The sequence below is a fragment of the Hypomesus nipponensis genome, chromosome 24 (assembly GCF_054491055.1).
Source record: "Hypomesus nipponensis isolate SF chromosome 24, ASM5449105v1, whole genome shotgun sequence".
NCBI lineage: Eukaryota > Metazoa > Chordata > Actinopteri > Osmeriformes > Osmeridae > Hypomesus > Hypomesus nipponensis.
Genome location: NC_140384.1, coordinates 6,791,360 through 6,818,765, shown reverse-complemented (window position 1 = coordinate 6,818,765; position 27,406 = coordinate 6,791,360). Strand labels below are relative to the sequence as shown.

At 45.4% G+C, this 27,406-nt stretch overlaps 1 protein-coding gene and 1 long non-coding RNA gene across 4 annotated transcripts; one reads left to right on the top strand and one right to left on the bottom strand.

The window, feature by feature from the left end:
* Nucleotides 1–18: 18 nt before the first annotated feature.
* On the bottom strand, nucleotides 19–16,585 carry bicdl1 (BICD family like cargo adaptor 1). 3 transcript variants are annotated; one of them, XM_084690820.1, is made up of 12 exons: nucleotides 16,187–16,585; nucleotides 15,293–15,508; nucleotides 8,617–8,733; nucleotides 8,329–8,340; nucleotides 7,094–7,240; nucleotides 6,735–6,914; nucleotides 6,353–6,571; nucleotides 6,046–6,189; nucleotides 5,777–5,907; nucleotides 5,448–5,572; nucleotides 4,908–4,960; nucleotides 19–4,409 (listed from the first exon to the last, which is right to left on the bottom strand). In XM_084690820.1, the coding sequence occupies exons 1-12, from the start codon at nucleotides 16,583–16,585 to the stop codon at nucleotides 4,224–4,226; spliced, it is 1,929 nt and encodes a 642-aa protein (XP_084546946.1). In that variant the 3' UTR covers nucleotides 19–4,223. The 3 variants fall into 3 exon arrangements, with proteins under 3 accessions (XP_084546946.1, XP_084546948.1, XP_084546947.1); XM_084690822.1 differs by lacking the exon at nucleotides 4,908–4,960 and having other exon boundaries at nucleotides 5,452–5,572; XM_084690821.1 differs by lacking the exons at nucleotides 4,908–4,960; nucleotides 8,329–8,340 and having other exon boundaries at nucleotides 5,452–5,572.
* On the top strand, nucleotides 3,088–27,406 carry LOC146232917 (uncharacterized). Its single transcript, XR_014742316.1, has 3 exons — nucleotides 3,088–3,212; nucleotides 20,074–20,204; nucleotides 27,043–27,406. It is a non-coding gene; the product is annotated as an uncharacterized LOC146232917 (long non-coding RNA).

The window sequence follows — 27,406 nt, the reverse complement described above, 5'->3', positions numbered from 1 at the left end:
GAGACGAGCCAAAGCACGATCAGGACAGTCATCATTCATCTGCCCCTATTTTATTTGTTCACTTTTTTCACAGTGAAGTCCATATAGAAACACATTCAGTGGACACACTCCACACCCTTGAAAACTGTCTATAAAATTCCATCTAATGCTTACAATATATTTCACCCCCTTATTGAAAATAGTTATTTGCTATGAATATAAAACCAGACACTTATACATGTATTTCCCCCGCAGTACATAAATGAAGCATTTCTTTATCAAAGTTCAGAATAGAAAAACTAATGTCATATATACAGTATTACTGAATGATTATGCATATGTATATTGAGAATGTGTACATACATACATACACATATGTAGCCAAACCATATTTACTATTCTCAGCACTGACCTTCCTAATGCTCATTTAGTTGTAATCTGGAGTCTTTTGCTTTTAATTTTAATTTAATCAAACGTATCGACATTCATTAATCTCAGCAACAAAGGATAAGGCTCTTCTATGTTAACTTATGAATATGTTTCTCTCAATTGGTCTCAATATTATGGGATCTGTATAGAGAGCCCCATTGTGTAGCCTACTGTGAGTTAGACTATAGAAGCACTACTTCACAGCCCTGGCTGGCTTCATTCATCAATGCAGACCCACCACCTGGACAGTTCCTATTACCGTTCATTGAAAAGTTACTGAAGTTACCAAATGGTGCAATCTTGCATTAATCTTTGCATAATTGTCATAACTTTGAAGTAGTGTGTGTGCAAACTAAATTGGGCAAAGGTGTCAATTTCCTGGATTGTCCATTGATAATGTCACAGAATAAATAGGTTTCCCATTGTGCTCAGTCTGGGAATGAGTGGACATACAGAACCTGACCCAAAGCTAGGCATTTCAGTCACACAATTCCGAAAGACTTCTCTCTAAAAAAGTGCATGTTCTTAGATTGGTGAGTGAAATGCAAAACAGACACAAATGCACATGAAGACACACACACACACACACTCACACACACAGTGACCTCACCAGAAGCACTGAAACAATGTGAAATTCCAAGCAGCATATCTTGCTCGTAAGAACAAGCAGTTGACACTCTGGAATGTCAGCCTTCACCACAACACTCTCTCCACATGCCAGAACAGCATCACAATGCTGCCAGCAAAAAGACTCGAGAGACAGACTTTAAGAAAAGTATTCAAATAAAAAAACGAAGACAATACAATAACATAATGACACAAGTCGACAGATATTCATGAAGAAAAAAACACTACATTTAAATTTAAGAGCAAAAATGTTCAACTAAATTATAATGTCATGTAGTTTAACAAGAAGACAGGTTGATGAAAGACAAACATGTCGTTTGTCATGGGAAGAGTTGCTCAATACTTTGAGCCCAATCTTATCATTTACCAAGGCTGAAACATTGCTTTCTCCCCACCCTGTTCAGTCCTACTGTGTATTTTAACCCGCTCCAACTCTACCATGTTTCTGTACCAAATACTGGATCTCAGAACTCTGTCATGAGTCTAACTTGACTTAAATACTTAAGGAATCTCCCTACACTTACCATCTCTTTACATTTTGTCAAATAAAAACAAAACATTTTAAACATCTTGAAAACAAAAACAAAACTACACAGACAATGTACAGGATTCTTCTTCTTCTTCTTCTTCTTCAAAAAAAAGTTAATTTTCATCGGAAAGGAATGCATTTATAAATATATTGATTTCATCCAAACTTCTTTAAAAAATAATTCTTTGGGTTGATCCATATCAACAACCTTTCCAACTGAGAGTGAGCAGGCATCTGCATAGGAGTGCACAGGTATGTTACACATGACTTGGAGCAGGACAAGAGACTGTGCCAGAAGCGAAATCATACAACGTCCAACCTCATGTCATCACTCATTCTGTATTATTGTCAGTCAGATATCGCTGGCCTAAATGGAAGCCCTACAGCTGAGCGGTGCTGTCAGCCTTGTCCACTGCAACAGTCTGGATTTAGGAGACTGGAAGTACTGTGGACCCCCTATTCTCTCCTATTGTGGAACAGAATACGTCCAAGCCAAGCCCTAACAAGTCTACACCATTCTCTACTGGTTGGTAGGCCTACTGTAAATCAACATAAGGTATTTTCTGACTGAATGAGTTTCCTTTGTTATCGATGTTTGTTTGAAGGATATACCTTTAGCACAACATGGAGGCCTTGGACTTGCTGAAGTTAGGCACTGCAGAAATATTGAGATATAATTTTGTCTCCTCCTTTATCAAGAATATGTAAACAATTGTGAAAATTTGGTCAGCTAGAAAGATGAATTATGATTGACTAGTGGACAACTGGCAAAATGATTGAAAATACAGTATAATTTCTTAGATTACTCTATTTTTGTTTGAAATGTGACATGACAACAGTACAAAAATACCACCTGGATAGAGGTTGCCACAAATTCCTGCTTTCTCCAAGATTTATTCAGATTTCAGATATCTATACATGAGGCCAGAGCAGAGATCTCCGCACACCTGAGAAAACCAATTGTCCCATTGAATAGGCTGGTTGGCACATTCACTATTTACTACATTATAGTCACCCTCACATCCCCTTTGGTATGGAACCTCGTTAATTTTGTCAAATATTTGGACTTGGTATTGATGGCTAGCTTTAAATGACATCTACTCATAATTTAATGAGTAGTGTTTTATGTATTTCAATTTTCAACGATAGGGATGCACTGATTAATCGGCCGAACATCGGTATTGTCTGATATTTAACTTGATGGCCATCGGCTAAGATTACGTTTACCGATGGTATGCCACATGTCGGCAATCTTCAGTACAATAAACACACTTTAGGATCACTGAATAATTTGTCAGCAAAGTAGACTGTGTAAGCCCATGTTTTCCAGTCGCGAACTGTCTGGGGGTGTGGCAGTGTGATTAGTCTACCTCTAGTAGGCCTATCTTTGGTTTTGTTTGCAATACTTGTTTCGGTTAGGCCGCCGCCCATAAACAAAGACAAGTAGTCTATGTTTGTTTCACTAAACAAACGATTTATAGCCACTGCTAATAACACACATATCGCTTCTGAGAAAACAATCGACAATAGAAACGTAATGGTCTCGTTTATCTTGGAGTACATGCGTGATTGAAATGACACAACGTACACGATTCCCAACAACTTCGCCTGCCGTGAAACGTTCAGTCATGAAGGCTTCTTGGAAGGGGTAAGTTAAATATGTATCTGTCTGTCTTGTTTGGGAAATGTATGATCACCTAGCTATATCTAGGCAACCATGTTTCTTTTAAGAGTTATGTGCAAAACATGCAGAGAATCCTCAGCCATGCGTTTATGTGCCGAAGTTCCGACCTTAGCCAAGTAGTTACCTTAGCTGAAGCTCAGTTGCAACGGTGATGTCTATATGTTCGGTGCATCCCTAATTTCAACTATTTGTTCTGTAAATGTACTGTAAAAGAACATCTCTGTAATGGAATGATGAACGTAGAGTTCATTTGGGTTCATTTGAACAGGCATCCATCCTTCTGATTGTACTGACTGGCAGGAAATAAGGCCTCGATGTATAGCTCCCTGAGTATCTGAATAAACCGGAGTGAACATTACAGAGCTGGAACATGTTTACCCCCTAGACATTGGTCACTGTCCCTTAGTATGGAAGTCTCCTTTCCCAGAACCCCATCTGTCTATTCCCTCACCATCCTCACCCGTGGACAAGGTATCCCACACCTCCAGCAGCCTCCCCCCACACCCCTGACCAGGACAGGGCAGGCCAGCTAGGCTTTGTGCATTTACACCCGTCTCCGGGCCCTTGGTAGTGGGGTGGAGATGGAGGGAGTGAGGGAGGCACAACTGGGACCTTTCTTTCAGGAGGGGCTCTGTGTGACCCTGTACTGTAACACTGTGCACCCTGGAGGTTTTAGGCAAGACTGCAGTGCCAAGGCCTCTGGGGATGTCTTTCGAAACCCATTAGATTAGTCCATTAGATCCTTTGTCTCGGTCTCTATTCTTCAGCATCTGTAAGGAAAGACGTGATAGGGCAGATAAAGTGCAAAAATGACCCCTGAACCTCACTGGCGCCTCGGGGTCCGTAGTGCTGTGTCACTGCCTTCATCTTTGGCTGTCTTGACCTGTGTCCCCCCTCTCTCGCTCTCTCCTTCTCTCACTTCATTTCTCTCTCTTTCTTTGCCTCTTGTGCTCGCTGTGGCCAGTCCAAAGGAGCTCAGTTCTTTTTGAAGAAGGAGAAGAGCCTCTTGTCTCCGTCAGAGCGGCGGTGGGCCCTCCGGGAGGACTGACCAGAGGGGGCGCTGTTGGCCCCCGAGGACACAGACAGGGAGAAGGGGCTCGCCTTCCACTCCTCCTGGTGCTTGTCCATCAGCTGCTGATCAATCACTCTGTGCATGTCATCCTGGGAGAGGGAGAGAGAGGGAGACAGAGACAGATATACAGAAAGTGAGGCAGAGAGAGAGAGAGAGGCAGAGATACAAAGAGAGGGAGACGGAGAGTGAGGCAGAGAGGAGGGAGAGAGAGAGAGAGATGCAGAGACACAAAGAGAGTGAGACAGAGAGAGATATACACAGAGTGAGGCAGAGAGAGAGAGGCAGAGATACAAAGAAAGTGACGGAGAGACAGTGAGAGTGAGAGAGACAGACAACAAAAAGAACAACAGCAGTGAGCATAAAAGGATAGAAACATTGAAACAGATGACGAGGAGGACGGACGAGGGCGGTGGCAGACGGCAGGAGTGGGGACTGACGGGTTGGGATGACACAGAGGACGGTGCGGTCAGTGCTTTCAAATGGGCTGGGGATGGTTGAGCGAGTTTCTGTCGAGTCAGCGGGCCCTGGCATGGAATGGCACGGCATGGTATGGAGGAGTTGGCACACGGCGACACGGCACACCTCACCTCTAAGGCAGGAGGGGGGGGGGTACCACACGGGAGAAAGGGTGGTACGGAAGCTCAGAAAGGCCACTAGATCAGAAACCACAAGAGCCATACAGTAAAGAGCCCTGAAGAGGCAAACTGCAGGCAGGGAAAGAGAGAGGAGAGAGCTGCCAGTTACGGGTGGGGAAGGGGAGGAGGGATAAACACACACACACAGTCCCGAGTCTTCAATCTACACACTACACTTCTACTAGGACCAGTACTCACTAGTGATGGTAATCGTTACAGGGTTAGCTGTGATTGTTAGAGGTGAGTTTTGTTCATTTGTAAATTGGCTACTCAGGATACAGAACTTCACGATTTATAGTTTAAAAAAACACACAGACACACGTTGGAGAGGTGGCTAGTTACGAGAGAAGACAGGATGGGGAAGTGTTTCATTCCATGACAAACACATTTAGGGTTTCTAAATGAAGATTCCAGGACACAGTGATGTATCTATGGTTTCAACTAAAGTTGGCTCCCAACCCTTGACCCCTGACATTGCGTATGACCCCTGACCCACCTGCCAGGCCTCTAGCTGCTGGGAGAGATTCAACTTCTGCTGGATGGCATCCAGGAGTTGGCTGTTGAGTGACATGATGTCTATCTTACATTTGGCCAGCTCCATCTCCACTGCTTTCTTCCTGTTAGGGACACACAACCATACTCAGTTGAAAGGTATCCCGTCCTCGAACGAAACCTTTAATATGAAAATCAATCCTACGACCGGGTGATGATTTTACTCACGTTATCATATGTCTCTAGTTTTACGCTACATTCTTATGCAGAGAGAGAGAGAGAGAGACAGAGAGATAGAGAAAGTAAGTGCATATGCGGTGTGGTCCTACTTGCAGATGGCGTCGTCCCTGTCCCGGATGGCGTTCTGCAGCTGTTCGCTGGGCTCTGTGACTTCAGCCCTGGCTCTCATCCTCTCGCTCTCCTCCCTCACCGAGCACATCTCCACGGAGAGCAGCGTCATCTGCAGGACCCGCGAGGAACCACAACGTGAGGAACCGCGTCAGACACAATTAACCTCCCCCCCCTGCCCCCCCCTCGTTTGCAGGATGGACCGAATCTACAATCGCGATACGCGTTAGAGCTGTCATCGGGGTGTTACCTGATTGTGCAGTTGGAGGAGTTCTTCCCGACTGTTCCGTGTTCTAAGCTGTTCCGTCTCGTACTGTTCCCTCACGTCCCGTAGCTCCTCCCCCAGCTTTCTCACCTGCTCTTCTAGTGCTTCCTCATCGCTACGCCGGGAACCCTGCTCTCACACACACACACACATTTCATCAGTTAAGCACACTTGTCCCCGTCTTTTGATTGTCATTCGTAGTGCCAAACAAGCCCGAATCGCGCGTTCATTTGGCACGTCCGTCAGACGGATGTGTCTCCGTGTGAGTGCGTGAGACGGGATGTCCGGTTACCGTGGACTCGTTGCCGTCCAGCAGGTTCTGAGTGAGGCGGCGTAGCTCCAGCAGGCTGGCGTGCAGACTCCCGGTGGGCACGTCCTTGGCGGAGGACGTCTCCGAAGACTCGTCCATGGAGGAGTCGGTGGACAGGGCCGAGTCGGTGATGTCGTTGCCCCGCAGGTGGGAGCAGAGCGCTCGCACCTGGCAGTAGGCCTCCCACAACTGCAGACGGAGCTGGAGGGGGGGGGGGGGGGGGCACACGGAGGGAGATGCTCAGAGGCCACGCCCGACAACACCATCTGTCCCCGCGCGTGTTTGTTAGCGAGCATGGGGGGTGTGTGTGTGTGTTCTGTGTGCGTGTGCGTGTTTAGCAGGTGTGTGAGTGGCCGTTGTCTACCTGCTCCCTCTCCTGTTCTTGCTCCTCCTGCTCCATGCTCTGCTCGATCTCACACAGGAGGCTGGACGGGTGCGGGCTGAGGCCCTGCAGGCTCCTCTCGTCGGCTAGCTCCTCCAGGCGGGCGCTCAGCTGCCGGTGAGACGTCTGCACCTCCCGCAGTTCCAGCTGGCTCTGGTGCAGCTGGTGGAACCCACACAGAAACGAAAGGTCGGTACAGAGGCCCACGCTGATTTTGTGATGGTAGCGTGTAGATCAGGTCAGCCTCGGACAAGCCAGCACACAGAATCGATAACTAGCGTATAATAATATTGCTGGGATATGTCGGCGGGAACTTGTTTGAATATTTGGAGTTCTCATACCTGCGAGTCCTTCTCTCGACACCGCTTCTCCAGAACCAGGGTTCTCTCTCGCAGTTCTTCCACGCTGTTCTGCAGCACCTCGTTCTCCTCTAGAACGGCGTGGACACGGCGTTCCAGCTCTCTCTTTCGCTCCGACAGCATCTTAATCTGAAACCACATAGGTTATACATGATGATCTTGTGGGAAAACCGACGGTAGCGAAGACAAACGACAGTCGAGTGACAGTTTTCCAGTAGCTATCTGATCCCAAGTGTTGCCAGTCAGGGAAAAACCTCACTGACTTGAATGTCGGAGGAGATAATAAATACTCCCCCAGTGCTGAAGAATGTTTGTTGCCTAGCACAGGCGTAGGCGTTTGGTGCCACCCTTGTGTTCAGGAATGTCTCAGTCAGAAGTTTGCCAAAACAACCGATAACAGGCAATGCCTTACCAGAGCATTAAACAACCTACAACTGAGGGACAACATTGCGACTCCACTGCATATTTCATCTCGTATGACAATTATTTTCTTGTTATAGTCCTTCGAACCGCATAGTCTATTAAACAAACATCAGCTCTTGTTCATTTCTATCCCCTATGCTTTGACCTACATCTGGTAACCTACTTTACTGTGTGGCAGTCTGACATTGTGTACAGCTCATCGACTTTATCCACAATCTATTTGCAATTTCATATTCATAAGGACCTTACCAGGGGGCCCTCGTTATATAAAGTTTGACATTGCCATGATTTTGTCACTTCAACATAAGACACAACGCAAACCCCCATCAGTCATTAGTCTCAGTCATATTTAAGAACCCTGCTGGAATCTTGGGAGCACCCAGATATTGCAGTGTTTGGGCTAAATATAGAGCTTCAGCTCTCCCACCAATCACAGCCCAGTCTCTGAACAGAGAGTGGTTTCCCCCAATAGAAACCCGTCCTTGAGGACAGGGAGCAAAGCCACAAAGTCAGAGCTACACCATTCATCATGTTATTTCTCTGTGATTCCCCGACATCTAGTTTGATGTTGCAAATATGCCACAGTAGTACAAGACATGACTCACGGAACGTTTCACAGACTTGGCAACATTCCATACATCCAACATTCCATACATCCAACATTCCATACATCGCGCTCCTTAAACCCAAACATGCTGTCTGTGTTCTGGTAGAAAACCCCTTGTGTGTCTGTTATAACGCGAGGCATGCAGCATGCAGACAGAATGACACGGCCAGGATTCAAAACAACTCACTTCTAGACCTTGCTGTTCCAGTCAAGAGAAGAAATTCAAAGAAAGGATTAGGAGGGTAGGTGGTGGAAGGAGAGAAAGGTATACAAAAGAAGGAGAAGGATGTTACAGTCATGTAGCTTGATAATATAAAAGAGAGTAGGCCTACGTGCCCTAAATATTGTGAAACAACAATTAGAACCACATTAAAATGTTACAGTGTTCGATGCACACCGCCCCCACCCCCATGCTTAGCCGACAGCCCGGTATTAAACGTAACATTTCCAGGAAGGTAGATCTGCGTAGGCTCACCTCGGCCTGTAGGCTCTCCAGACGTGTCATGTGCTGGTTGGTGGAGACGCTCTTCTCGCGGAAGTCATCTCGTAAGGAGTGGACCTGAGTGGACAGCTGCTTCTCCGCCTCCGCAGCCTGGAGCACACACACACACAATGCAGTAAAGGCACGGCTAAAACACTTTTAATCATGGTCTCTTTACACATTTTTGTGTCACAGAGGCACATTGTCAGTTTAATAGCTGGTCGCTGTTATGGTGACCGGTTGTACAGTTTCTAAGCAGATGGATCTGCACAGCTTCAAGGATAGTTACGTGTCAAAGATGTCAGATTTCACAGCTGCAAAACATCAATAGGTATAGCAGGTTTTATGTTCAACATGATACTAATTACTGAGGAGTCCTTTCTTTCTTTCTTTCTTTCTTTGTTTTGTAAATGCTTTAGCCGAGATACAGTTAGTGAGTCATTTCCCAAGGGCCTGGTGTCTGAGCAGTGACACATCCCTTTAATCCCTACACATCTCTCTCTCTCTCTCTCTCTCTCTCTCTCTCTCTCTCTCTCTCTCTCTCTCTCACACACACACCAACATTCACATACAATAACACACATTCACACACACACACAATACATAGAGAACATACACACATTGCCTACATTTCAACTCTTTGTTCAGTGGATGCACACACGCGAGTTGCATTCATCACTGTATGTAGGATTACACACACTGGTCACTGGTGAGTCACTACAGTACGTATTAACGTTCCTGTAAAAAAAAACAGCTCTTTCCCCCCAGACTCTCTGCCTTATCCTCATCTAGAACGTTCCATTCCTCCTCCTTGGTGCACCCTGGCCCAGAGAACCAGCCTCTCCCAGTGATCTCAAATGATGAATAGCGTCGACTCACTGTGGGCCGCGAACGGTGCCTTGCTCCAGACTTCACCTCATTAGCATAATGTAGCTCTCAGGAATCTCTCCGATCAGTCGCCATGGCAATGCTGAGGTGAAGCCACAGCTTCGTTCAGGGGGAATTTGAGCCAATGGCTATCATGTGTCCACATTTTAACACGCTTATTATTTGAGCCTCCATCTGCATGCTACTTTACAGCCCACTTTTAAAGCCTTTAAAAAAAAAAATCAGCTCCATGAAGGATTCCACGCAACACTGTCCAACAAATGTGACAGGAGTTGTACCTTAACGAGCTTAGTTCTTAAAAAGCCTGAAACCATCAAACATCTGTTGATATGTCGTTAACCAGGTGCTTTGGGATGTAGTGTGTCTGTCTGCCTCTAGGTGGCAGTGTGATGTTTACAAGATGTGCCCAGACCATGTTGGCTGTGTAGGAGCATTCTAACCTGGATATATGTCCAAATGCACATTCACCCTAGCCTGACGTTGTCATACTCATAATTCTAGTCAGAATATGAGTCTGATAACTATCCGTTGGGCTGTGACTTTGGGGTGTGTTTCAACCAAACTCGTAAAACAAATGCTTCTTCGCTCAATTGGATAGACCTACAACCAATCAGAGCAATGTAATATGTTGTTTGTTGAAAACTAATTCAACCCAAGCGCTCTTTTGTGACGTTGTTGAATACGTTACTGTTGATCATCTGTCCATCATCGTATAAAGCCCACCCTGACAATTTCATTGGTCCGAACAGCTCCTGTTCGGACATAGTTTCCCCCCAAACGTGCCCCCCCAGACACAACTTCCCGACCAAATTTTTTTGTGGGAGGGGATAAGTTGGGCTGGCAGCCAGGCTACATTCACCCTCCAAGACTGCAGGAATTCAAAACGTTCAGAACTCCAGATATGTGTCCCCTCACTGGACGTTCCAGGATCAACAGGTGTCGGTAGACACTGCAAGGCGTTGTCTATTATACATGGCTTTCTCTGGGGCTGGGTTCTCTAGGCTGGACTACTCTGAAAGCTTTTAGTGTGGAGCAGACAGTCTCTGAACTTCGGATTTTCTAAATGGACAAACACAAAGCACTTGACTTCACATTGGGCATGTCCTGAAGTAACACTGCCTTTACTACTGTGTCCTCAACGAAGAGACCAAGGAAAGGAACATGTATTTAATACGCACTAGCAGTTTACATTTAGTCATTTAGCAGACGCTCTTATCCAGAGCGACTTACAGTAAGTACAGGGACATTCCCCCCCGAGGCAAGTAGGGTGAAGTGCCTTGCCCAAGGACACACCGTCATTTGGCACGGCGGGGAATCGTTCCGGCAACCTTCTGATTACTAGCTCGACTCCCTCACCGCTCAGCCATCTGACTCCCCAGCAGTTCCCAGTTGCGGCCGAATGAAATTCCTCCAAATAACTGAATAGCGTGAGAAACAATTCGGGTCTGCTATAGGAATAATACAATTGTAACTAGGTCAAAACACATGGACACATGACATCCTGTTGTCCTCTGGTGCTATTCAGAAATAATCTTGATAGGCTCCGACCCTCAGGAAATGCCTCTCATCTCTACAATCGAGGCAGGAATCTCTCAGCTGACGAGCCGTCGTGGGAGGTCTACCACGCGGAGCCCAGGCTCAGTGGGAGCATGACATTTGACCCTGTGGCACACTGCGCCTGACAGATTGAGATCACAACAAAAACAGGATATTTCACAGTGGGCCGCCAGATCTAGTAAATATCCCCTTTAATCTGAGCATCAAGTCCTCAGATCTGAGATCAAGCCTTCTCAGAACAGCAGTGTGCAGAGGGGGGATTGGACCGCTGTGACAGTATTAAGGCCAACAAACTAGGGCTGAAAGGAGAGACAAGAAAAAAAAAAAAATCTGCTTCCTGGACAGTGACTACACAGTATCTTGAGTCCTGCATACAATAAAAAAAATAAAATAATGGAAATGTGGATTTGTTGACGTTGAAAACTTCTGACATGTCTAGAACATGGTGTTCTAACCCGAGGCTGAAGCGCAGGTCCATGTGCGTACTGTGTACGTGTCAAGGGGCCTGAGGCGCACCCATCGGCTTTACAGCACAGCTCTGCAGAGAACACATTCCCATGGTAACACATGGAATTTCACATGTCCTCCGGGTTGTCACGGCAACCGGGGAGAGCCGGGGGGATTGGCGGAGCGTTTGGCTTGTTGTGGCCGTGTGTTTTCTCGTACTTCGCCATCGTCATCGCCGCACCCGCCATGCAGTCTAGACATACGACGCAAAGTCACAACAAACTACGCAGTGAAAACATTTCACGTTATTTTCATTCTGGCTAGACGGTACCAGTTAGCAGTGTCTACCCTATCCGCCATAGCGTAGTCCAGAGTGTGGCATGCAGCAGCAGGTGGTCCCTGTGCATCTGCAGCTAACAGGGATGTGTACCTGATGCCTCTTCATCTGGGCTGACAAGCTGGACAAATGCCCAGAGTCTGTGTCTGAGTCTGTCTGCGTTGTAAAACTCTGTGTCTGAGTGAGTGACCAGTTGAGCTAACAGTGAAAGGACCAAAACAGCTGTTGCTTAGTCTGCTTCCTGTCAGGTTGAGATGGATGATTTGGGGGTTAGACTGCTAGATATTGTCAAGCAGCAAGACCAAATATTACAATATAACAGAACCTTTACTTGTTACAAATGGCAATACACTTCAACCTTTAACTTGATCCAAATTGCAGTGAAAGCAGACGTGTTATGTACTTGTCCGAGGGCTCCAAGTTATTATGGGTTAGTAAACTCATTGACTGAAACTGAGAGAACATTTGGAGTCATTTCTAAACCATAACCATGACGATGATGTTGAAGGTACTGCGTGCTGTGGGGCCTTCCTGTTGGCAGGATCACAGGGTTCTTGTATTTGATCCGAGTCATAAAACATGCAGAATTATTGCCCGAGTCTAAGCTCCCCCTTCTCAGAGCGTGTGGGGTAATGTAATTAAAGAAATGTTCCTTCCTTGTTGTTCTGGCGTGATCAGATTAGGCCTGGGGACAGCTGGCCTCACACCCCAGCCCCTGACCACCACACGGCTGAGGTGACACGGCTGTTCTCACAGGACATGTACGAGGGTGTTTTCATCCAGTAGCCTACATGTGGGCCTCTATTTATATATGTGTCCTTCTGAACGTGGATGTGTGTTACTCTGTTTGCTATTTGAGGACCACGATGTGACTCACTCGTCAAACTACATTTAAATGTAAATAGAATTCTGCGTGATTGGTTGGCTATTTTCTTCGATGTGTCAACGTTTTTTCCTATTGGCAATGAGTGCCTATACACGTATTGGGTAGGGTTCAGTCGATTCTCCGGGTTAAATACACCCAGGAAAGGCTATTACTTGGGATTACAATCTAATCCTTATGCTGTATCTTAACGCACAGGATACGTCACTTTGTGGCCCAACCCTGCACCAAGGTCATCCCGACAGCAGCCAATCGTGGACCTCGGTAAACAATCGACTAAACCTCAATTCCGACAAGGCAGAGAGAGCTGTTATTCAGAATCAAATCTTTTACACATTGTTTGGCTTCTCGAAGCTCTCAAACACTGTGAAGACATTATAGAGGTTGTGTGTCTTGATGCATGAGATCAGATTAGCATCTATTTCAGTCACTGAATTGAATTTGCATAGGTACCTCTGGTCAAGTCCTTAGAGGACGAGTTTGTAGTTCACCCTCGTGGCGTAGTTTCCTTGCATGCTAATTAAATCAAGTTCAAATACACGTCAATGATAGCTTGCAGATCTCACAAGACTGAATGAAGGCTTTGGTACCATGGAGAGGGCATCCTGGTTGAATGACTGGCACTGCTTGAACAACAACTCACACATACAGTGCATTGCTTGATGGCCAACTGTTCCTCTGATCTATATATTTTAAATGTCTCTCTCTCTCTCTCTCTCTCTCTCTCTCTCTATCAAACACACACACACAGGCGAAAGAACGCACACACACACACACACACACACACAGAGACCTACATCAATTCTAATAAGACCAGCCCTGTTCAAGGGGAAATGATGAGGAAGACTAAACACATTAAAATAGCCAGCCGCCCTGTGGAGGCTGTTCTACCGGAGACTTTCCTGAGGTTAGCCAAGGTTTCCTCTGTCAGGACGTGTGGCGTAAAGCAGGCCAGCAGGGAGCCTGACCTCGTTCATCTCATCACACAAGAGCAGTGAATCACGGGACTTGGATCGATGCAGTCGATCAGGACTGGCGAACAGGCACCGAGTCCTAAAGGCCGAAAGGCGGGTCCTGCAAACAGCACAACAAACTGACTGACGGGGAATATCGAGGCTGTGCTGATCTCCAGCGAGGCTACTTTTAATCAACTGGAATTTAATTATTCTAAGTAGCTCGCTAACCTCCATGGCTGGAGACCAGGCCTGGGGCTCACGCCTTGATGGCCGACCGATCAAAGCCAGTGAGCTGGGCTGCAGACTTTCATCCGGTCGGAGACATGCAAATGAGTTGGTGCAGGTGGAGCCCCGCAGAGCCATAGGGTATTTGCATCCGTGGCAACCCCAGATCTGGATGGGGAGGTGGAGGCAGGCTGAGTGCAGCCGGAGACGCAGCTCGCTCTCCCTGTGGGCCGTGGGGTGCTGCGTCTGTCTGACTGCAGCTCTATTCCCCGGGCTGAGCTGGCGGCTCCGCGGGCAGTGCCAGCTAAATTGAGAACGCTGCCAGGAGTGTCGTCAGGCGGGAGCAACTCAGCGGGCGTCAGCGCGCCTCCTCCGAGAATGCTGGGACACCCCGAGGGGGTCTCTCTCCCCCTCGGGGCGAGGGGTAGTCAAAGCAACCTCGCTCTGTTTAATAGCTTTAGCAACGCCCAAGGACGGCATAGCAAGGTGTCATAATGGGCTTACTGGAGACACATGACCTGAATAGCACTGGAACACGCAGAACACCGTGACACTGCTAAAGTAGAGGGGTTAAGGTTAACGCCTGTTTTACACACATCACTCAAAATCTAGATGAGAGTGCTTCGTCTCTGCGAGTCGACTCGCTAAAATAAAATCTGCAAACTCACCTCATGATTTGCGACAACATCGATACAGGCCTCGATGAGTTAGTGATTCGTCTTTTTATCTCTTTCCTGGATCAGGAATCTGGTCCTGCGAGATATTGACCAGTTCTGTGTTCCTCTTTGGTCTACAGCGAGGGATCAGACACCGAGGTCAGTGGCTCTGCCTGTCACATCAGTATCTTAGGAGATTCTGATCGACAGTTTCACCTACAGCCCTGCCTTGCTCCCCTGCTTCGTCAATACACGCTTTTCACAGACGGGAATCAATCCCACTTTGTCATGAGTCTGACGCATGTTAATCACACCACTCACTACGGCATAGATCTGTTCTGATTTACCCTTGCCCCGAGCCAATCCTCCTTTTACACTTTCTTACTTCCTCAACAGATTTGCACTCCAAACACACACGTTACACATGCTTTCAAATCTGACTTGGATAACTCCAGTTATCATCGATGGGACTTCCATACAGTCAGCAGTGCGATCGCTTTGAATGATTTAGCATGACAAGTAAGCCTCTCTTTTTTTCTTGACCATCTAGCCTAAGATGATGGATGTGGAGCGAGATTGAAGCCGACTGTCTCCATGCATGTATTCATGCATGTCAGACCCTCATTAAAGAAGCTGTCTGAATAAGTCATCCTGACTCAATGCCGTGCTGAGACAAGAGAGTGCAGAGCCCGCGCCCACACATCCACCCTCTCTCCCTCACCCGACTGAGCTGCTCCAGTAGCCTGTGGTTCTGCTCCGCCAGCTGGCCAACGGCCCGGGTCTTGTCCCGCTCAGCCTCCCTCAGCTGGGCCTGGTGGCGCTCCAGCTCCCCCTGCAGCTGCAGGACGTCCGTCTCCAGCTCGGCCACGCGGCCCTCCCACTCGCCCTCGCGGCTTTCCAGCCTCCGCCGCAGCTCGTGCTTCTCCTGTTCCAGGTGCTGTGGAGGAGGGGAGGGGGGACGTGGGGTAGGGGTGGAGGCTGGGTTAGAGCTGGGACTGGACTGGGTCTTCTCTCTAGTATACCTCAGAGTAGAAGTATAAGGCCTTAGTAGGGGGTTGGGTTTATGGATGGCAGCAGCCTCAGTTTAGGGAGATGGGGGAGAGGGACACATGGCAAGCGGTGACCCCAGGCTGGTCAGCGAGGATCACTACCTCCCTGGACAAAGATAGAAGCAATTCAGTCGATTCCTAAACAGCATGAATAATTGCTGGGCTAGGACGCAACGGTTGCTGATCCTCGCCATTGGACAGATGTACAGTACATACAGTAGGCTACGGGGACATTAAAGGGGGATTAGTCTTTGTTCCTGCTCAAGGCAGTGCTGGGTGATGGGGAGGATTTCAACATGGACAAAAGCTCCACTGTCAGCATGGTCAGGGCAACTCGCAGTATTAAGAACACGTCAGTCGAGGCCATGATATTCTGACTACCTCTCTTCCTTTGGTGTCCTGTGTAAAGCCTGAACATATCTGAGGCTAACCTGAATGATCTCAGTCACGTATCATTATTTACATCGTTTTTTTAGCTCAAAAACACAAACAGCAGTGTAGTTCGGATCCCACAACAGGTTGGCCATGAGTAAGATTAACTGGTAGGTCCCTTTTTCACGTCTTACCTCCAATTTCTCGTTAAGATCTTTGTTCATTTGTTCATATTGCTTAGTCAGGTCTTGGTTTCGCTCAAGCAGTGCTTTGCCGAGTTTAGCAGCTAAAACTAAGTCCTTTTCCTTTTGACGGAAGAGCGACAACAAGTCAGTATTTTGTCCTATAATAGGCTCATCTAAGGTAGATAACTCTTCCTCCTCCCGCTCTCCAGTGAGCATGGCTAACTCCTCTTCTAACGCCATCCCGAGGCCGCCAGAGCCCGTGTGTAGCAGCGAGTGGCCCGGAAATCCTCCCGTATCTTGTGGGCTTGTGTTTCCCTCATCCAGCGGGTGCTCCATGCAGTCGCTGTCCAGCTCGAGTGGTGCTGAAACCGCGGAAGATGTGTGCAGGTCGAGGCAGAAAGCTGACATCGCCGGCCGGCGGACAAAAAGCCAAGAGATTAGGCAAATTATTTATTTCGGTTTAACCCACTCTGTCACAGGGTCGTACTGACCGGATCTTGTCTTCAATAACTCCATAGATGCGGTTCCTAGATCATTAACCACTTTAAAATTCCCGACAATTGCTGCCCTACTTTACAAACGTTCCGCAGCCTACCACAGTACTTTACACACCAAGCCACTTTAGGGCGCGTGCTTAAATCTGTAAATAGTGCCGCTTCCGCTGCAGTCGACGACCCTGTTTCAGCTGTCTGTTAGGATGCGAAGTACCTGCTGGTCCGGACACTATTTTATTCCCACATTAACCGCCCTGGCACACTATCAATAGCGGTCGGTCCGTCCACCCCGTTGCGACGGGGTCCAAGTTCCCCATAACGGTTAGCTCCGTTACTCCGGAGTCATTTTTGCAGAACCATCTAGGCCTCGGCCAGATAGGCTATCCAAAATACCCACTCTACAAGGGCGCGAGCTCGATGGCCCCACCTCCTTTCCTCCCTGGAATGCGCCGTATGCGCGCTCCACAGACGTCAGAGACAACCTGTTACAAATGCCCGTCTATTGGCTAAGAACGATAACGCCATATTTTCCTCTTTTTTTCATTGCATGTGACGTTAGTGTATGTCCCCAAATTTGAGTCAATGAGTGATCGTTTTGAACAATTCTTCTTGAATATTCCATCAACCATCACATATTCAATAGGTCAACCAAACAGAAAGGGCCCAGAGGTGAATTGGAGCAGATGTTTACACACGCGCGCACACACACAGAGACGTTCACATAATGACCTGGTTATTTCACATTTCATATTTCAATGTATGTGCACCATAGATAAGCTTTCGGTATCCATTCTACAGGACGACCAACACACAAACAAACACGCATTTTAACACTAAATACATTTTGCAATACAATACATTTGTAGTCGACAAAACAAGATGACAGAAAAGTTATGTCTCAGTATAGTGTCATATCACATTCAGAAATACGGTGGATCGGCAGCCCGTCAGCTTTGTTTGTGCATACCGCAAGATGAGACCCATGCTGGGTAAAGAAAAAGAATGATTACAAACAAAGGCCTATCCAGCGGGTAGTAGTAAGTAATGACACAAAAGAAGTAGGTCACAGCCCATATGCCGGTTTCACAATCTGAGTGTGGCTATGTAATCGCATGAGTGGTTTCCTAAAGAGGATATAAACGTGAGGGAGATATACAATGTTTGATAACATAACAGGGGGGATTACGGCCTCATGTTATTGCAGACTGTTCCCAACCTGGAATAAACAACTTCCGTTGTTGTTTTGGTTTATGGGAATAAATATGTTTCTAAAAAGAACTAATAAACAGTCAGTGTAATCTGACATAAATAAAATGACACGGGATTCCTGTGTTTATAGCTCCCTCTGGGGACAATATTGATATTTGTTTCTGAAGACAGAATACTAAATAATACCCCTTTCACAAAATCCCACACAAATAAAATAGCCTTTGAACTCCTGTCCTCTTCAGCTGTCCATAAACCTTACTTACTGTATGTAATATTACATTCATAAGCTGACTTAATGACAGGTAAATGGAGAAAGATGACTTTGTATGTATGTCATGATAAATATTATTTTGCAATTATGTCAAAAACATACAACACCAAATAGTTGATAAAAAAAGGAGATTTGCAGCCTCAGCTGGCATTTCAATCTGATGGACAGGAAGCTGTCACATACATTCCACAGCCGTCCAGCCCAAGTGTCATGAGAAACAAACGGCATACAGGATGTGAGGTGGCAGGGAGCGAAAGCTGCTCGTTAGCGCTGAATATTTGTCACTCGGTGACAAGAACCACACTTGTGTAACATCGTCGCCTTGTTCATCCACTGGGTCTTGCCCAGTCACTGCAGCCTCAGTTGTATTTGAAACGTTTGTCCCGAAATCTCATTGTTCATGAGGAAACCTCACCTCTAGACTGCAGTGTTTCTCTTCAGGAACTCAGTCCTCCCTAGATAAAACGTCAATAATCCCTTCCTGCCTTGTTATTGAATTGCTGTACCAATAGAGGGCAATATTTCCTGACTAACGCATCAGTCTTTGAGGAGATCGTCTGCTGGAGTGCTTTCTATCTTATTACTGAACCTCATTGATACTGTGGGTTTGCTGAGGAAAAACACTCATGTCCCTCCCGAAGAAGTAGCATCTTGTGTCATCTCTCATCCTGCACATTACATAGGGAAGCACAGCATGGAGATCTTTGAGTGCATGCAGCCCCTGAATGCTGGTTTGAGAGAGAGAAAAAAACAAGGCTGTTGATTTATTAAGTGGTGAGTCATATTTCTGTCTAACAGAAATCTCATCTCAACTTAGAAACCCAGAGGCTTTTCACCTCGTTGATTATGCCCTTCAGCTTTTTTTTAAATGTTCAACCAAAGGTGTAGTGCAGCTTACCTAATGAAAATACTAAACGTCAACAACAAGCTCCATAGGGGAATTCTTTCCTCGATACAGCTTTGATATAAAGCTACATGTCGGATTGGCCTTAGAGACATAGAATACCCTGTTGCTAGGTAACATCAGCGGAAAGCCTCAGTGAAAGCTTCCAGCCAACCTCATACCTTCTTTGTGAAAACCCATAACCACTTCCATAACTGTGTATGCCATTTATTTATTTGTATTTCTGTTGATCTCAGTGTCTAGTCTGTGACTTATTCAATCCGTTTTCATGTCCTTCAACAAAATCACATCCATACTAAAGAAAATGGCTGCAGTGGGAAGTGACATCTGTTTGCAATCATCAATCAAGCAGACAAGTAATCAGTTGGTCTTTTGGACAGCCTTAATTAATTGACTGATTGAAAGGTTTGGCTGCAGTGTGGGAACATACAGCAGGATTATTGATCATGTGGCTCTGGCAACACTGCATTACATAACTGCATTACATAATATGAGCCAAAAGTTTTCTCTATTTAGGAATCATAACTTCACACTTCACACAATCTCACACTGGATTGAATATTTAGAAGAAAAAACTACATCTCTGTGAATTCCCAGGGATAGCCCTGAATATCATTGCTTTCACTAGTCCACTGGCAACTGATTTGCTGTCAAAGACCATGACCTCATCCTTTAATATCAGACTGATGTCTGGTTGGAGAAATCTGTAATTGAAGGTTCTTACTGGATTTGCTCCTGTGCAGACACAGATTTCTTTTCAGATTGGGAGAACTGGAGGATGGAACTAAGTCTAAAGCAATTTTGTTTTCAGCTCCTAAGACAGAACATGCCCCCGGTATTGTGGACTGTAAACAATGAGTATGCATTTGCACTCAGCTGGTCATAAAGTGTTCTGTTTTCTTCACAAACATGAATCCTTCTGGTTGATTTGCTTATTTACTCATTATTTTCAGGAGAACTAAACCGTTGTTGATCTCGTGAAATGCACAATGGTGATTTCTATTCTGCTTGTCGACAGGGGGATAGTAGTCACTGGTTGGCTACCCGGACCGCTAGGCAGTTTCATCTGTGCTGCTGTGAACTGCTGCTGCATGCCAGGGTAGGACCTGCCATCTGCTCTCCAGACGGGTGTGGGGTCCTGAAGATGAGGTGTGTGTGTGTGTGTGTTGATGTGTCATGTTGAATATGTGTTTGTGCCCCAGTGTTGCAGCGAGGCGTTTCTTGACACGTGTCAGCATCCAGGCAGTGCAAGAAGCCAGTGAGATGATACCTGACCAATAGAAAGTGATCATCTAAGAAGAGAGGGTATAGCTTAGTGGTTAGAGATTTTGACTACACATCGTGAGGTCCCCCTATGATGTACGTGTCTTTGGATAACATGATTATTATTATTGTAGCGTGGTTTGCTCGTTTAAGATTAGTAATACTTAATTTCTAATAAAGTATAGTAGTTCTTGGGGCACCACCTCTGATTCGTGAAAGGGACAGAGGAAACCTTGTTTAATAGTATCGAATAATAGCACTCGTAATAATCAGTCTAATCTTAAGTAGTAAATTCTATGAAAGTAGAGCAGATCATATAACGTGAGAGATAAGCGAGTATTATACACAATGATTTATTTAAGAGAATGTAATTATAGTGAACACATACCAGACAAGTTATGGGTTAGTTGGGCTAAAGCAGTACAGTAGGCCTAAATTCTAATGAGAGCGCGCTACACAATGGTTGCGTAGAGCGCGTGTGGAGGGGAGGGGAGAAGTTGAGGAAGAGGTAGAGATAGGAAGAGGCTTCTACAGTAACAATGGACGATCAATGGAAACTGACCTAACGATGATTAAGTCAAATCATTTGTAGAATACAATCAAACATCAACAATTCAATCACAACATGCCAATATGTCACAAGTAAGAAATATTGCAAATCGCAGTTACTTTTGTCGGTTTGAAGAACGGAGTCAAATGGTTCGTTATGTCCAACGAACAGAATCGGAATCTCTCGTCAAAGTTCCGGGCGCTCAGTGAAGGTGCAGGTTAAGAGGAATAGGTTAGAGAGTGACGCGTTCACCCACAAGTTTATCCTACGAACAAGCAGGGGTGATTGTACGTTTGGGGGTTAAATACCCCAAAGAACAGGGGGTCATCCCTGTGAAGGTGACCTCTCTCATTGGTCAGTTACTTCCACCTGGGCGTTGTCCTGGGACCTGCCCAGAGGTGTGAAGTGGCTGATAGTTTTGAGTTCCATTATCTCAAATGTCCATGGAATGCTCAAACTTCAGAATATAACAATACAACGTTCATAACTGGTTTTGTTAGTATGATACAATTATTTTGATACCAAGATTGACTGATTTAACTATACCTGAAGGGAAGTTATAATCAAACATCAATTAACAACGTTCTAGGTAAATGAGACAAACACATTCTAACACATCGACTACTGTCCTTGAATTAGTGTCCATGAGCCATGTAGTCCTTTAGAAAATGTTTGTAAGTCCACACAAGTAAGTTCCTTCAAGTAATTCCTTTTGTTCTGACAATGTGAGACCATGGTCTCTGTTCCTGACCCCATGCTGGGTCAGGAATTTGAAGCTCCTACTCTGGGAGATAAGGACAAAAGGGGAAGGACCCTTCCCTTGTCGGGGGTAGGGGAAGGTGTGGATGGTACCATGCTTTGTCTGTGGACTCTCTGCTACATATCCCCCTGCTGGCAACGTCCGATGACTCGACGTCGTTGGGCTGTTGGCACGTAAGAAGAGCAGAGAAAAGACAAACACGACAGTACGATAGCATTTCTACTGGACACATTGGCATGAGTGGACTCTAAACAAGGCAGGAATCAATGGGGCTAACTTAGGTCCTATTAATAAGTTTCTCTAGGTTAAGGTCCTATGCCTAAAATTGAAAGGAAAGAAAGAGAAAAAGAAAGGAGAAAGAAATAAAAAAATAAAAATAGAAATACAAAATAATAAAGTGGGAGTGGGCTTTGACTTCCTGGAGTCATAGTCGTATTTGTAAGGGGTTAGGGTAGTTTGCTCATGAGGCATTGTAGCATATTATTGTGGTCAGTCATGTTGGGTGTCTGGTACCGATTTATTTATTTTTGGTAAATTGGTGGAGCCATATTTGTCTTGTGACGGTATTTGGCTATTGTTTTGGTTTAAGGGAAGGTTAGTTTTTTGAACTTTGAGGCACTTGGGCAAGGCACCTGTTGTGCACTTGTTTCCTCAGCAGTTTGACAGGGTCAGGTTGCTGGTATAAAGCCAGGCCAGGCCTCTGTGCATGGCCTGTTGTCCGGTGGTTTCTTCCGGGGGTTGCGCCATTTTGTCACAGCTGGGGTGCCTCTTCTGGGATGCTTATCGGCTATAGTAGGTCTTCCTACTTTCTGCGCTCTCATCCAGTTGGCATCATGTGACTTCTTTTGGACCTGTGACGCTTCTCGTCGTAGGTGGGTTTCTGCTGGTCGACAGTCATTGCGGAGTGCTGATTTTCCTCGAACTGTGTGTCTCGATGAGTGAGTGGCGTAGCTCTGGGGCGGTCTGGAGTGGCCATCTAGTCCATGGGTCGAGTCTCCTTCTGAGATATGTGGATCAGACGTAGGATGTCCCCCCCCTTCAACTGTGAAGACTGTGTTGTGGACTTCAGGGTGAGGCAGTGGATAGGGCTTCTTGACGTTGGTCCACATCTGGTTTCGTTTGAAGTCAATGAGGGGTTCCAGTCTGTTGAGTAGATCGTGTCCAATCAGCAGTTTTTCGGTCTCAAGCGGAGAAACATGGACGGGGTGGATTAGGGACATTTCCCCGAACGTTAGCTTCAAGTAGAGTGTTTCTGTGACTGGAGCTTTGTTTTGGGTGAAGCCTGTGATGTTGAACTCACCATTTTCACTTGCAATCCATCTTCTGTTTGACCTGGCTATTCCTTTCACTTTGAGGGCATCTTTGAGGGTCATTTCCTGTCGTATTAGCTGTGTTTCCTGTTCCGACAGCTGTGTTGTAGCTTTATCCAGTTCTTCAGCCAGGCAGTTGGCTTCTTGTTCCAGTCGTTCCCTTTGGTACTGTTCACCTTCTTTCGCTTCGAGGGCATCTTTGAGGGTGCTATCTTGTTGCGTTAGCTGAGTCTTAGCGTCTTCTAGTTCTTCGGCTAGGCTGCTGGCTTCCTGTTCTATTTGTTCTCGTCGATCTTGTTCTGTTTCTCTTGCTTTGAGGGCCTCTTTGAGGATTATTTCCTGTTGTATCAGTTGTGTTTCCTGTTCCGTTAGCTGTGTGTTAGCACTCTCCAGTTCTCCAGCCAGGTCGCTTGCTTTTTGTTCCAATTGTTCTCGGCGCTGTCGTTCACTTTCTGTCGCTTTGAGAGCATCTTCTTGATCTCGAAGAGCTTGTGCCCATTGTGTTTTGACATCCGCAATTGATAACCTGAGTTGGGCAGCATAGTTGAGACCGAGGCTGGATAAGCATTTGATGGTTTGGGACTTGCTCAATGTTTGACCCACATTTTCTGCAACCACTTCCAGGGTTTTCCTGGCGATCTCCTCAAACGGTAGACCGGTCAGAGTTTCCACATATTTGGGGTTTTCTTTCTCTGATAGGTAGGCCATCAATTTCTCAGCTTCCGTGAGGTGAGACATGATTAGTTAACTAAGGATGTATTTGGCTAATTGAGGTTATTAGCACAATGCTATTGTGGTAAAGTTCTTAGGCACTTTAGTTTGTAGTGTTTTTTTTTTTTTGTAAAAAATAAAAAATAAAAAAAAATAAAAAAAATAATAATAATTAAAAATATATAATATTACTTAAAATCAGAAATTAATATTCAAAGATTAGTAATCCAAAAGTGAAATTAATATTCAAATTAAAATTAATATTAAGGTTAACTGGCAGATCAAATCACAGATAATGAACCAAATTGCTGCTGCATGTTTGATGTAGCTTTAAATTGGGCAAGGCTTTACATTAATGTCGAATTGAATGTAAAACAGTGAAGCTTTTCCGAAAGCTAGGGTTTATCAATTTAAGAATTGTGTAACAATTTGTGGCAGTAGGCTGCGTTGTTTGGCTACTTCGAAACAAAAGTCCTTTTGGACTGCTCGCAGATATAGTGGGCAAACTAAAAATAATACACTTTACGTTTAATTATTATTTAGTGACTGTGTTAAAGTTGGTACTGATGAGGGGTAAATAGAATTACAGTTCAGGATGGTCAACAGCGCCGATATTCTGACAACTTTCCACTTTTAAGTGCGCGGAATGAAATCAAATTACAAGTTTTGCTGACGAAGCGTAACTATTTCTGGTTTAGCAAACAATAAAAGTCCTTAAATAAGCAGCGTCCACTGTCTCAATAATTATTTTACTGTTACTTTATTGATTCTAGAAAGTTGAGTGTTTACATTAATGTTGAATTACATGCAAAACAAAGTGAAGCTTTATTTAAAAAGCTATGTTAATCAATGGCCAATTGCTTAACAATATTGAAGCCTATAGCTTAGTAGAGAACTGCGAAGTGTCTTTCAACATAAAAGTCCTTTAGGACTAAACCGCATGTTTGTTTCTCGGAACAACTTATCAGTTTCAAAGTGAATTCGCTTAAGTCTCTTTCAAAATAAAAGTCCTGTAGGACTAAACCGCATGTCTGTTTCCTAACGAGACATGGAACAACTTAACAGTTGCAAGGTTAATTCGCTTAACCCAAAATAGTAAACACTACTAAGATACACCTTCAGAAGCGTGTATGGTACCAATATAAGTAGTGGTTACGACCCGTCAAAAGGTTCTTATGCCTTCTCTTGGAAGCGCTGCCTTCAAATTTACAAAATGAAATGAAACGGGACGCCGTGTCACTGCGCACGCGCGTACCTCCGCTCAATCCGAGCTCAAAGCTAGATAGCAACCACAAACATTCAGTTGTCACGACAAAGCCAATTCAATCAGTATTCAGTACACAGCGCAGTATTCAAACAGTGTTTAAAACTGTATCTATTTGGGGGATAGTTAAATACAACGGACGTTTATTTAACCAAAAGGGTGGGAGGGTGGGTTCTGTTTCAGACGGAAAATCTCAGTTATAAATCGCTCGTTTCAATCTGTTTCAAAGCCTCGCACGGGGCTCCAGTATGTAGCGTGGTTTGCTCGTTTAAGATTAGTAATACTTAATTTCTAATAAAGTATAGTAGTTCTTGGGGCACCACCTCTGATTCGTGAAAGGGACAGAGGAAACCTTGTTTAATAGTATCGAATAATAGCACTCGTAATAATCAGTCTAATCTTAAGTAGTAAATTCTATGAAAGTAGAGCAGATCATATAACGTGAGAGATAAGCGAGTATTATACACAATGATTTATTTAAGAGAATGTAATTATAGTGAACACATACCAGACAAGTTATGGGTTAGTTGGGCTAAAGCAGTACAGTAGGCCTAAATTCTAATGAGAGCGCGCTACACAATGGTTGCGTAGAGCGCGTGTGGAGGGGAGGGGAGAAGTTGAGGAAGAGGTAGAGATAGGAAGAGGCTTCTACAGTAACAATGGACGATCAATGGAAACTGACCTAACGATGATTAAGTCAAATCATTTGTAGAATACAATCAAACATCAACAATTCAATCACAACATGCCAATATGTCACAAGTAAGAAATATTGCAAATCGCAGTTACTTTTGTCGGTTTGAAGAACGGAGTCAAATGGTTCGTTATGTCCAACGAACAGAATCGGAATCTCTCGTCAAAGTTCCGGGCGCTCAGTGAAGGTGCAGGTTAAGAGGAATAGGTTAGAGAGTGACGCGTTCACCCACAAGTTTATCCTACGAACAAGCAGGGGTGATTGTACGTTTGGGGGTTAAATACCCCAAAGAACAGGGGGTCATCCCTGTGAAGGTGACCTCTCTCATTGGTCAGTTACTTCCACCTGGGCGTTGTCCTGGGACCTGCCCAGAGGTGTGAAGTGGCTGATAGTTTTGAGTTCCATTATCTCAAATGTCCATGGAATGCTCAAACTTCAGAATATAACAATACAACGTTCATAACTGGTTTTGTTAGTATGATACAATTATTTTGATACCAAGATTGACTGATTTAACTATACCTGAAGGGAAGTTATAATCAAACGTCAATTAACAACGTTCTAGGTAAATGAGACAAACACATTCTAACACATCGACTACTGTCCTTGAATTAGTGTCCATGAGCCATGTAGTCCTTTAGAAAATGTTTGTAAGTCCACACAAGTAAGTTCCTTCAAGTAATTCCTTTTGTTCTGACAATGTGAGACCATGGTCTCTGTTCCTGACCCCATGCTGGGTCAGGAATTTGAAGCTCCTACTCTGGGAGATAAGGACAAAAGGGGAAGGACCCTTCCCTTGTCGGGGGTAGGGGAAGGTGTGGATGGTACCATGCTTTGTCTGTGGACTCTCTGCTACATTATTATTACATCACTTAGTGATGTTTGAATGTTCAAAATTAATTGAAAGTGGAACGGTTAATTATCTACAGTCTTGTACGGTTTAATACCAGTCACTTAATCACATTCTCATTATTTTGCCATATTTTTTTTTCATTTAGAGAATGGCGCGAAAACACCTGATTCTGGAACGATTGTTGTTTTGGATCAGTCTTTCTTTTCTGGAAAGAGCTAGGATTCCTTCCTGTCAAGCAGTTTTTGTCAAAATATGTGTTTTGCAGGATAGAACCCACAGTTTAGGCTCTGACTCAGGCTGTATGTATTACTGTGATTAGGAAGAGCTGCTGCAGTATGGGGAAAGAGAGAGAGAGAGAGAGCGAGAAAGAGAGAGGGGGGGAGAGGGAGAGGTAGGGAGAGAGAGAGAGAGTGCTTCCCTGCTTGTCCATGTGATCGTGTTTTCACTGGTGTACTGCATTACTCTACAATGCAGTTTCTCTCTCCTCTCCTCCACTCCCTCCCTCTCTCCTCCACTCCCTCCCTCCCTCTCTCCTCCACTCAATCTCTCTGTTGCTAATCTTCCCTTCCTCTCGGCTCACAGCTCTCTCCTCTGCCAAAGCGCATCCCTCCCTCCCTCTGGCTCGACTTTCCACAGTGAAGATGACATCCCCGATATCGATGGTCCAGAGAGGCTCTTGCGCTGGCCGGTGGCTTCCCAGCAAGACCCCACATGATCGGGCATTCTGGGTGAGGATGTGCTCCATCTAAGCTGGATCTTCGGAGACGCACTGTCAACACTGGCAAGGTCTGAGTAAGTACTGCTCCTGGTGTGTCACTGATTAGAAGGGGAAGGATTGGGAGTTCCGACAGGAGAGCTACAGGGCTATCGGTGCCAGCTCCAAACTGCCGTAGCACACTTGCTTGGTTTTGGCCGTCACCTCACCATGACTGCAGCATGGATTCAT